General features: G+C 43.8%; 1 protein-coding gene across 1 annotated transcript; it reads left to right on the top strand.

Annotated features, from left to right (window-relative positions):
• Positions 1-380: 380 nt before the first annotated feature.
• Positions 381-10,016, top strand: LOC147007744 (uncharacterized). Its single transcript, XM_085866489.1, has 4 exons — positions 381-485; positions 4,405-4,523; positions 8,750-8,995; positions 9,136-10,016. Exons 1-4 carry the CDS (start codon positions 458-460, stop codon positions 9,835-9,837), a joined length of 1,095 nt encoding a protein of 364 aa, XP_085722615.1. The 5' UTR covers positions 381-457; the 3' UTR covers positions 9,838-10,016.
• Positions 10,017-11,222: the final 1,206 nt, after the last annotated feature.

Here is an 11,222-nt window from a genome sequence, read left to right as displayed (position 1 = left end):
AGAGCATCCGGTGGGCGGCCATGTGTATGTCCGTGCCGAGGGCCTGTGTATGTCCGTGCTGAGGGCCTGTGTATGTCCGTGCCGAGGGCCTGTGTATGTCCGTGCCGAGGGCCTGTGTATGTCCGTGCTGAGGGCCTGTGTGTGTCCGTGCCGAGGGCCTGTGTGTGTCCGTGCCGAGGGCCTGTGTATGTCCGTGCCGAGGGCCTGTGTGTGTCCGTGCTGAGGGCCTGTGTGTGTCCGTGCTGAGGGCCTGTGTGTGTCCGTGCTGAGGGCCTGTGTGTGTCCGTGCTGAGGGCCTGTGTGTGTTGTGTCGCACAGCGATGGTTAGTTAAATTTTGTTCCAATCACACAAAGAACAATCCAACGCTTGGCTAATTCTGCTTCGCAATGATAGGAAGAGCCGACATCGAAGGATCAAAAAGCGACGTCGCTATGGACGCTTGGCCGGTGGGAGACCATGGCTTGGGAAGCACGGATTCTCAATGGTGAATTATTAACCTATCATATTTAATCGAACTATAATAGACCAATAAAACTTTAATAGAGATTTAAAAATTTATTCTTGTATTTGAGGAGCATCTCGGCCTGGTTGTACTGGAGCAGCTCGTTTTGTGGTACGTAACTTACGTTCAATTAAAAAGTGGGGGGGGGGGACAATCGATATGTTGTCCCCCCCTTGATAAACAGTGGGGGGGGGACATGTCCACCCCGTCCCCCACCAATCGACGTCCATAAGTGTATGTGTGTGTGTATGCGTGTGTGTGTGTGTGCGCGTGTGCGTGTGTGTGTGTGCGTGCGCGCGTGTGTGTGTGTCCGTGCGCGCGCGCGCGCGGGTGTGTGTGTGTGTGTGTGTGTGTGTGTGTGTGTGTGTGTGTCTGTGTTTTTGTGTGTGTGTGTGTCTGTGTGTGTTTGTGTGTGTATGTATGTGTTTGTGTCCGTGGGCCCCGTCTTTAAGTAGGATTGATTAAGTGTTTTTCATTGTACATTGGTTGCATTGCTTTTATTCGGTTGTAACTCTGCTCTGTGTCTCCCTTCCTGATTATTGCCTATTGTAAATAAATTCCCCTCTTGTTGAATGTACCAGCTCGTTCTTTGTCATTTCTGCCATTGGTTTAGCTCGGTGTGTGTTGAGAAATATCGAAACAGTAAATTGTTCATTTGGACCAACGGGACTCGGAAACCATCCGCTCGGGTTACACACGGTTCGAGCACGGTAACGGCTCGTTCCGCTCGACGCCTGTCGAGGGTGTGAATTCTCCGGTAGCTTGCCGCGTGGGTCTTCTTCTTCTTCTTTCGGCTGCTCCCATTGGGGGTCGCCACAGTGGATCATCCGTTATGATCCGCATAATGATTTGGCACAGGTTTTACGCCAGGATGCCCTTCCTGACCAACCCTGGTCGCCTCTTACAACACAGGGATATGGTACACCTATTCTAACCAGGGCAGACACTGGGCCCAGTACACTGGTACTCACTTCGCTGACCTCTGAAGGATGACAGGCTGAGTCAACCTCCTGGTGTGTATTAATTCAAGCGGCCAACGGGGCTTGAACTCTGGACCTTTTGGATCCCAAGCCGCTACCCTAACCACTACGCCAACACCAGGCTTGCTTGCTGCGTGGGTACTTAGGTATATCGAAGTTTGGCAATCAACCCTACCCCATGCGGTCGAATTATTGGCGATTCATGGTCCTATAAGGGACCCGTGCCTTTCGGACTTATCCGAGGGAAACGACCTAAATTCCGGTGTGTTCGGTGGAGCCGACGCTACTGCTCCCTGTAGCGGTCGTGCTCACCACCGATACCCAGCCCCACAACAATATTACACAATCTCGACCAATCAAATGTGCTGCTCGTGCTCTCAACTTTGGGGAATATCAAGATTCAAACGAAATGGCTCGTAGGAAATATGGATCATGCTCAGAAATGTAAAGCTGTTAGACCCTTCCCATGTCCTTTTCTCAAGTATGCGTGGGGTACGATGTTATATGAACTCTCCAGTAATCTAGTTGTTTGTTTTATTTTTGACTTCTGCCCCGTGTAGCTTGTTGCCCAAGGATTTTCTCTGACATGACACATGCCATGATGCCGTTTTCTCTCCATGGTTCAGGATATTTGGTGTCAAATTTTACTTTCATTTCACCCAACTACTTGAATCACCGTGCCCGTGTCAAAGTCCTGACTTATGGGTTTGTGAGTGGAATTATTGCTTGAGAGGGGACAGTTGTTTGTCCCCAGTGTCACTTCAACGGAATACACATGGGGTCCATTATCTGAAAATGGAGAAATACATATTCGGGCAAATAATCTTTGTACAAAATTGCTTTGCAAAGAAGTGGTATTTATTCATGAATAAATACCACTTGTTTGCAAACTATGAATAGTTTATCTTGTCGCAAGTCTTTGACAAACCAGCTGTCCAGGCTTCACATTCGACTGAAGTTGCAGCAGGAATTTGGAATTTGTTCATGGTTCACCCACTCTTCGTGAAGGACACCCTGGGATCTTTAACATCCACCAACTTATGTCTGCAGACGGGACGCCCATATTAATGTCCATGTGATGGACGGCACACGTTGATGAATTACTCTGTCAAGATTTGAAACCAAGTTGGACAGCTTAGATGTTAGTGTGCATTATGAATGAGTTTATGCATCAAATAAAGGTCACAATTGGGCCGTAATCGTGTCGGTAGCAATATCGCACGTCACACTTGAAGCCTTGGCTGGGAGAAATGACATATGAGACCCCAAGATGTGTTAATAAACAGTCCATGTACAGTCAACAAAATCTTGTGTCTATAAAATTGGACAGGAAATGGGGATTTATCATTTATGCATAAAGATTCATTTGAGTACCTTATCTAGAGGCCGAGCAAGTTGAGACAGCTCGGATCCGTTGGTCTCTGGGGAATGTGATAAGCATAGAATGCCTCAAGGATGTCGGGTGTGTGTTCCATCACCAATCAGCTTGTAGAGCGCTCGCCAAGTGCCTTAAGCAATCCATTGAAACGGTTGGTATTGAACGGCTGGCTTGGCAAGTGATAGCAAGCTCCTGGGTAATGGAACACACCTCTGGTTTGCTCCAAATTTCTTTCAGTGGCGACTGTTAAAAAAAAACTGACAGTAGTAACTGTTTGTTTAAAATGGTAATCATGTGTTGGAAAGAATTGACAGAATAGTTTGTGGTTCTAATAGTTTTTATTTCCAGTCGGTATAATAATTTTTACTTCCCCACAAAATGCCGAGCTGAGCCATTTATCCGCCTCAACACGGAGTTCGTCCAAGGCGGAAATCCCCCTTGAGGAGAAGGGCACGTTAGGTCGCGACAACCTCCGTCGTGGAACCCTTCATCTCCTTGGAAAGTGTGGTTGAGAATAGATAAGTAACGACCGAATGTATTGCGGTCAGACAAACAGCCAGACACCAAATTGTGTATTTTAGTTTGATTTACCTAATTACCCTTTCTGAATTTAAAATTAGGCAAAATTAGACTAAAACGAGTCAAAAATGGCACTAAAGTGTTTTGTACTCTCACACTGTTTATGTTGATACCAAACATGATGATGTTTATAACAATTTGAAAGCTGACGTACTATTTGATCTCACCTGACACTGAGGGATCAGCTGTTTGGGTCACCTTTGGATACCTGGGGTCCAAATTGATAGGATCACATTGAAAATTTGCTTTTCACAAGCGTGATAATAAAATCTAATTGTAGTTGATAAATTGTTGTTGCCCATTGAGACATTACCAGTCTTTCAGGTAATATTTTGTGGATGTACATGTACTATTCCATCAGCAAGGAAGATGCAATAATAATGCAAAATAAATGTGAATAACATTAATTTGGTATCATTTGAAAGCTTTAACAAATTTTCCATGTTTGTTTTGTTGCACAACTATGATAGTGGGTTTGCAGGATAGCTTAGATGTATGTATCTGTGTTGGACAGCTCATCTTTGTGTGAGCTGTCCAACTCAGGCACATAAATTCCCTTAACCTTTAAAAATGATGAATGGGCAGGAAAAAGTACATTTGGAAAAATAGGAAGGAAGTTAATCTGCAAGAATAATTTGGTGAACTCATTCACTCTGGGACTGACTCTTACAAACTAAAGGATTTTAGAAACAATTTACTGTTACCGAGGTATATAAAATTGAATTAATTTTGTGGTAAATCTCGTATAAAAGCAACGACATGTTCTGTGTGAAACTCCAAATATTGATTGGACGACGTGCATCTGATGTGCTGGTACATGTCACACTTTTGACGTGTACCAGCACCTATTGGTTGCCGTTGTCAAACTTTTGATTTTACGTCATCATTTGTGTGATGTAAAGTGATGAGTGTTATATCAGTGGTCAGATATCTTATCTATTTTGTCAATGTCAATTACACACAGGTGATGTAATGCCATCCTTGGGTGCTGATGTCAGATCCTTTGTCCATGTTCTGGCTGGAGCCAGGCCTCGAGGAGAGGTACAGGTTGTCCGGGCATTCACTTGGGCACGGCACATGGAGGTGCGGTATTATCTATTAATTTTGTATACAAAGTCGAGGCTCATGGAGGAGCCAGCATTTCTTTATTTTTAAATAGTTCTTATTTCTTTACAATCTTTTTTTTTCAAACAAAATTTGTTTATTGGGGAATGCTTGCACCATATCCGTCAACCTATAAGTCGAGTTGGCTAATTTCCTTATTTTTCTTTCCTTCATTCATATTATACAAGTTGATTTGGAGGAGAAACAAAGCTAGATAAACTAATGGTGGTTCGCAAAACTGTCAGTCAGAACAATGGATGTGTGAATTCCTCCCTAGCTCTGATGCAACACATTGCTGCCCATGGTAATTCTTTAAAACGAGCAAGCATATTTATTATTTATAACAAGCGGAAGAATCATTATCAGTATTAGCTCATAGCACATTAGATCACAATTTTGTTGCAGTTCACTTCTGCTTAATAAACACGAGAGAGTTCTTTGAACACGATGCCCCACGTAGTGTTCAAATGTATACTTCAATTTTAATATGGAACAGGCAAAGCCGAGAAGCGAACATAGAATTCTTCTTACATTCGCTTCTGACTTTACATAAAACTTGTTCACAACTGTATACTTGCCAACTATACCGTGATACATGTAAGCGCCGCACAGCTGATGATTTTGACGCAATTTCCGGTTACTTCGGCCTGGATTCGGGATCAGCGATCAAATAATGTAAATCACGATTAAAAAATATTTTTGGATGATGCGGGAGATATCTTTATTAAAATTAACTTTGGGAAAAAAATGATTGAACAAGCCGGGAGGCAACGAGGGATTCGCTAGGATCGAAGCGCTGGATACGATGCTTTTCATTCTGACCGATCCACCGACGAAGATTCATTGCCAAGACGTATTGGTTCACATACAATTGTTCCTCGACCTGGCAAGATTTTTCCTATTGCGTATTTTGCCAACTGGCACTCCTCATAAAAAATGACGGTAAATAGGCACCCTATTTTTGAAGGACTACCATTTGAAAAATAATCGGTTTGCTGGTTCGTGCTGTGGAGCCTCGCGTTACACACACACACACACACACACACACACACACACACACACACACACACACACACACACACACACACACACACACACACACACACACACACACACACACACACACACACACACACACACACACACGGAAAACCCGATAAACTTCTCTCAATGCTCTTGTTTGACCACACCTCCTGAGCCACACAATATTTTTCCTACGCCACTCCCACTTTAAATAATAAATAATTGGAGGTGTTGTGTGGGTCGTGGAATCGTTTTCGGTAAATAAATAATTGGAGGTGGTGTGTGGGTGGGGAATCATTTTCGGTAAATAAATAAACATATTATTAGAAATCCACAAAGACAGAAATGCCGGTGATTCCATTTATTTTGGATCCTTTTCACTTTGGTCAATAACGTTTGGATCGAGGAGAGATCGAAGGTGGAACGACGGTGTAGTTCCTTACAAACACTGTATACACACCTTAAATGATGGTAAATAGACACCCGATTTTTGAAGGACTACCATTTGAAAAATAAAACCTCAATCAAAAATCAGCTCGAGTAAAATTTTCTAAATATCTCGAAGTGTTTAATTCCGAAGTCTCGATTCTCTACATTCAAACTAAAGCACAAGTATTGAAAATACTGTACGTGGTTTTTCGGCCGCTGTACAGCAACGGGTGGTTGCTAGGCAACGAAATTCAAACTCGCACATTCCCAGTATACATTCCTCCTTTTGACAAAGTTTCATCGAAATCTGTTCGATGGTTCGTGCTGTGGAGCCTCGCGTTGCAGACACACACACACACACACACACAGACAAACAGCCAGAAAACCCGACAATAAGAGATATCGTGTGTGTGTGTGTGTGTGTGTGTGTGTGTGTGTGTGTGTGTGTGTGTGTGTGTGTGTGTGTGTGTGTGTGTGTGTGTGTGTGTGTGTGTGTGTGTGTGTGTGTGTGTGTGTGTGTGTGTGTGTGTGTGTGTGTGTGTGTGTGTGTGTGTGTGTGTGTGTGTGTGTGTGTAGAATCCAATTCATAAATAAACACTTCCGGTCATGATCTCCCGGCATGCATCATTCCCCATGAAAAAACCAGAAGCAAAAAAAAAAAAAAACGGAAGCAAACTGGTCAGAGGCAACGACACGGATTCACAATTGCCAGGGCATTGTGTTGTTTTTGTTGTTGTTGTTTTTGTTGTTTCCTATTCTCTCATGTGCGTGCGTTTAGTATGAAGCTCACTGCGTTCACTAATAAAATAATAATTTTTAAAATCCGGAAGTTTGGCACTCTGAAAACAGTCTTATAAATCACACCTGTACACTGTACTAAGACAACATTGAGTCGCAGTTTAGGAGATGGAGACTTTATCACCATAGAACGCAGCATCAATTGGCATCGTACATAGCCATACAGGCGGCCTCTTCTTCACCCCACTACTGCACCCTCTCATGCTGTATACCGATATATATAAAATGGTTCCTGGAAATATAATGAAGGCGATTTGTGTTCGAGTGTTCAAGCTTACCATTCAGTTTAAATAAAGGTTTAAAGACGTTTCAAGGCGTATAAATAAATAGATTCTGGGTTTTACCGCAGTTTTACCCAGTGTCTATTACATCACCCTATCAAACGCATTACATTAGTTATCCGTGCCTGTTTTTTGTGTCCTTTATAACGTCCTTAGAAACGGTAATGTTCCTGTTTGGAATGATTTTCAATTTTGTTTGACTGCCAGGCAGGCAGACAGAGTAAAGATATTATGTCACTCCTCTCTGTGCATGTGCAATCAGGACATATTCAGAGCTGAAGTACCATACTGTTAAACGGCAAACTTGTCTTCCTATTCATGTTCCAATTCCAGTTTAAAATTTAACGTTCAATTTAAATAAGTTGTTCCTCGACCATAAACTTATAAGACAGACAGACTGACGGATATGAACCAATTGCTTAATCCCACTTTTCACTGCGCGTGCCTGGGGTAACAAACAAACACCTGTCACTTAATGAAATACAAGTACTCAATGTTTGTCCACTTAGTTTTGCAGCCACTGTGAGCCTTTTTGGTTTTCTTGGTGCCGTCGTCTGCAACGTATCCTTCGCTTTCCCAAACACATTTCTCGCTGACACCATATTTCCTGTATGCAACCATTTTTTTTTCTCAACACAACATTCATCTTTGTACAAACATGTATTTCCCGGCGTTCTGATTGCATGCATTGCACATTGCAAAAGATGATTGCATTTCCCCGGCGTTCTTCTTCCAGACTCTCCCCCCCCCCTTTCTCTCCTTTCCCTCCTCTCTCTCCTTCCCCTTCTTCTCCCCTGCTCCCTTTTCTCCTCATCTCCTATTCTCCTCATCTCCTATTCTCCTCCTCCTTCCCCTCCTCCTCCTTCCCCTCCTCTCTTCTCTCTCAAAACTTTATTTTGTTAATAGGTGATTACATGTATACAATATACATACATCTCTTCTTTTCAAAACATCGGCCAAACTTAAGACCATGGACTCCATGATCTGTGCTTGCACAGCCCACTCAGTCTGGCTATTCCTATTCGTTGTCTGTAGACTTTTTTTTTCTCATGTATCAGATAAATTGAACTCTTCCTCTCTATCTTCCTTTCTCTCTTCCTCTATAAAAATATAGAAATACTTCTCGTATTTTTTTTTTACCAAATCACTGCTGATTGGAGGGGCTGACAGGGTGACCTGGAGGTACGCACACTAGCCTGGGTTAGAATCCTGACTCAGCTATAAACTGTAATAACGGTGTTTCACAGGCAGGGTGATTCGTCAATATGCGTGCCGTCCCTCGGATGGACGTTCAGCTTAGTGTCCCATCCACCATCATTAGTTGCTGGACATTAAGGATCCCATGGTGTCCTTCGCAATGGTCGGTGAGCTATTGCCGTTGCTCTGAACAAATTCCAAATTCCTGCTTTAACTCCTGAGTTGAGCATCAGGCCTGTCCAGCTGGTTTATGAAAGAGTTGGGCCAAATAAAGGTGGGAATAATTGTGGCCGTTAACGAAAGAAGGCTGCAGATTGGCATGCATTTATTACTTTCGGTGAAGGATCATCGAAAACCCCAGTGCAGGACTTTTTTCATTTAACGCAACACTTGCTAAAAATAACAAATGTTACCCTTGGAGGGTATTAAATCTTAAGGCTTTTAACATGATATGTGTTATTCTTCTGTGATCAACAGAAAGTCTACTCCTACTGTCAGACAAGGCCAAGGCTTCGTAGGGCTGTGGACCGGGCTCTTCACCACCACCCTTTGCAGCTCAAGTTTGCCCACCTGGCACACGCCCGCCGCTTGCTTGCCCTCTCCTTGTTGGTGCCATCATTACAGGCTGGCATGGGGTGGCCTCAGGACCTTAATGATTGGTTGGTGCAGAAAGTAGTCTTGCAGGAACTGGGCCTCGACCCACAAATATTTGATCTGGAGATGGTAAGTATGTGGCGGTGGTGTGTGAATGTACTGCGCGTGTACGATATTTCAGGTGGCAAGTACAAATCAACAATCAGTCTTGAGTACCACACTTAGGACTTAGTAAATGTACCAGCCAAAGTTTTTGCTCCTTCCAACAGGTTGCTCGGGAAGCTCGCAAAACTGCAACATTGCAACTATTGCGAGCAGCAGATACTCCACATCGGGCCATGGACACTGCAGCCCCTTCTCCATTCCTTCAGGCCTTTGGTCTCGCACTACGCGATCGGCTTTTGCAGCTTCCTCGTGTCCTAAACCAAGGTCCTTCCCATGGATCTGAGAGTGATGGCAATAAAGGGCAGATTGAGGCAGGCAAGCTGAGTTTTGAAGCAAGCCTGCACTGTTTGTCAAGGATGCCAACTGCACTTTCAGCTCTTTGTTCCTCTGCCACCACAGCCATGGACCCTTCATTTGACCCAGTGACTTCAAGCCTCATTGCGACTATTCCGCCCAATCTGTGGGATTCCTTGTTCTGGCAGCTGCCACCAGTTGTTCTCTCACAAGCCACTAAAATCTACCCAAAGCTACGTGCAGCTTATCGAGCAGAGCTCATTCGTAAAACTGCAGAAATCCAGGCCTCAACACCATCCAGACAAAGCAAAGCCAGAGATGCTTGGAAGGACTTGGTCGATCGGTTTCAAGCAGAAGTGGACCATGGTGACTGGGAAGTTGAACAGGCATTGATGGCAGAACAGTTCTCACGTGCAGCTTCGTGTTCTACCAGTTGTACCATCTATTCAGATCTTCTCGCTGAATTGGCCACCAAAACCAGTTTATCTTCTCACCAAAATTCTTGTACGTGAAGTTTTCAATCTGTCATTCTTGTTTATAATATTACTTGGACACAGTTTGATTGCATTAAATTTGAAGATTACAGGCCAATTGTATCTTGGAATAAAATGCAACACTGACATTGCTGAGTAGATTTATGCTGAAAAGTGAGCAGTGGAATAAAATTGTACTCTTATTATAGACTAAAACGTCAGTGCCTTTTGATTCTCCAGACCATTTTATTAATTATGAGCAAATACCACCTGTCGCTTTGCTGACGGGAATACTAAAGGAGGGGGGAGGGAGAGAGATAGGGGTGTGGTGGAGACAGACAGAGAGAGGAGTGGGTGGGAGGAAAGAGAAAGAGAGAGACAGGTGGGAGAGAGCAAATATAACCAAAGCTTACCCTGCTGTGTTTAACCCCAGAGATTTTTGACTGGTTGAGGGTTAAACATGACCATCACTGCCACACCTCAACACAGAGTGCCATTTCCTGTGTGTTTTGTATTTTACGGCGATGGCCCCACTTCACATGAGCGGCAAAGGTTTCATTTGCTTGAACTGTGTCCTTCTGAAGCTGATGGAACGGACAACCAGCTGAAGTACAACACAACATGTGACATAAGCTTATTGACAGCCAAATGTGTTCCATTGCAGAGTGTTGGTGGGTCCCAATTCCTGAGAAACATAATGGGTGCACCAATATTGAGCTCCAGATTGTGAGGAGGCACATGTGGTGGTTCAAGAGGGTTAAGAAATTATTTGAGGTAGTGGACTGCTTCATTTGTGTCTTGTACATTTGCACAGTGCCAGAAAACTGTGGAATTGGCTGCATCATTTTTCGTTGCCAAGATGGCTCTTTGGCATAGCCACTTGGAGTCATGAAAGTTATGTGCAACATTTGGAAATACTGCGTCTTATGATTGAAGTGTTGCAACTGTTTTTCCCCAATTTTGTTCCTTGAGACAGTTCCATCTTGATTTTCAGATACCATAGCTCCATTTCCCAGTTTTAGCAAGCTTGCAGCAACCACCACAGCAGATGAATCACCTATTAGAAGCACTCGCATGTTGGTCATTAGGCTGAGTCGCTGAATGTTGTTCCAAATGTATGAGGCTTTGAGGCAGGCCTGCATTTCATCAGATTTGGTTCCATGTGGAATGACTGCCAGTGTCTGTCAAAAATGCCCAGCCAACACCAGAGTCACTCCACACATTCTTCTGTCATTATGTTGAAGATCATGCATGGTGCGATCAAGAGCTTCAAAGGCAGTGTTGTGAGACATTGCACACTCATCCCAGACAATGAGCCAGCACTCGTGCAGGAGCTTTGCTTTGCCAGTGCCCCTGCCAATGTTGCAGGTTGGTGCCTCCATACTTGCCAGATTTCAGGGCAACTTGAAGACTGAGTTGTTTTT

The sequence above is a fragment of the Eptatretus burgeri genome, unplaced genomic scaffold (assembly GCF_056783735.1).
Source record: "Eptatretus burgeri isolate ZD-2024b unplaced genomic scaffold, Ebu_testis_v1 Ebu_testis_scaffold_31, whole genome shotgun sequence".
NCBI classification, from domain to species: Eukaryota; Metazoa; Chordata; class Myxini; order Myxiniformes; family Myxinidae; genus Eptatretus; species Eptatretus burgeri.
This window is presented reverse-complemented; position numbering and strand designations above follow the sequence as displayed.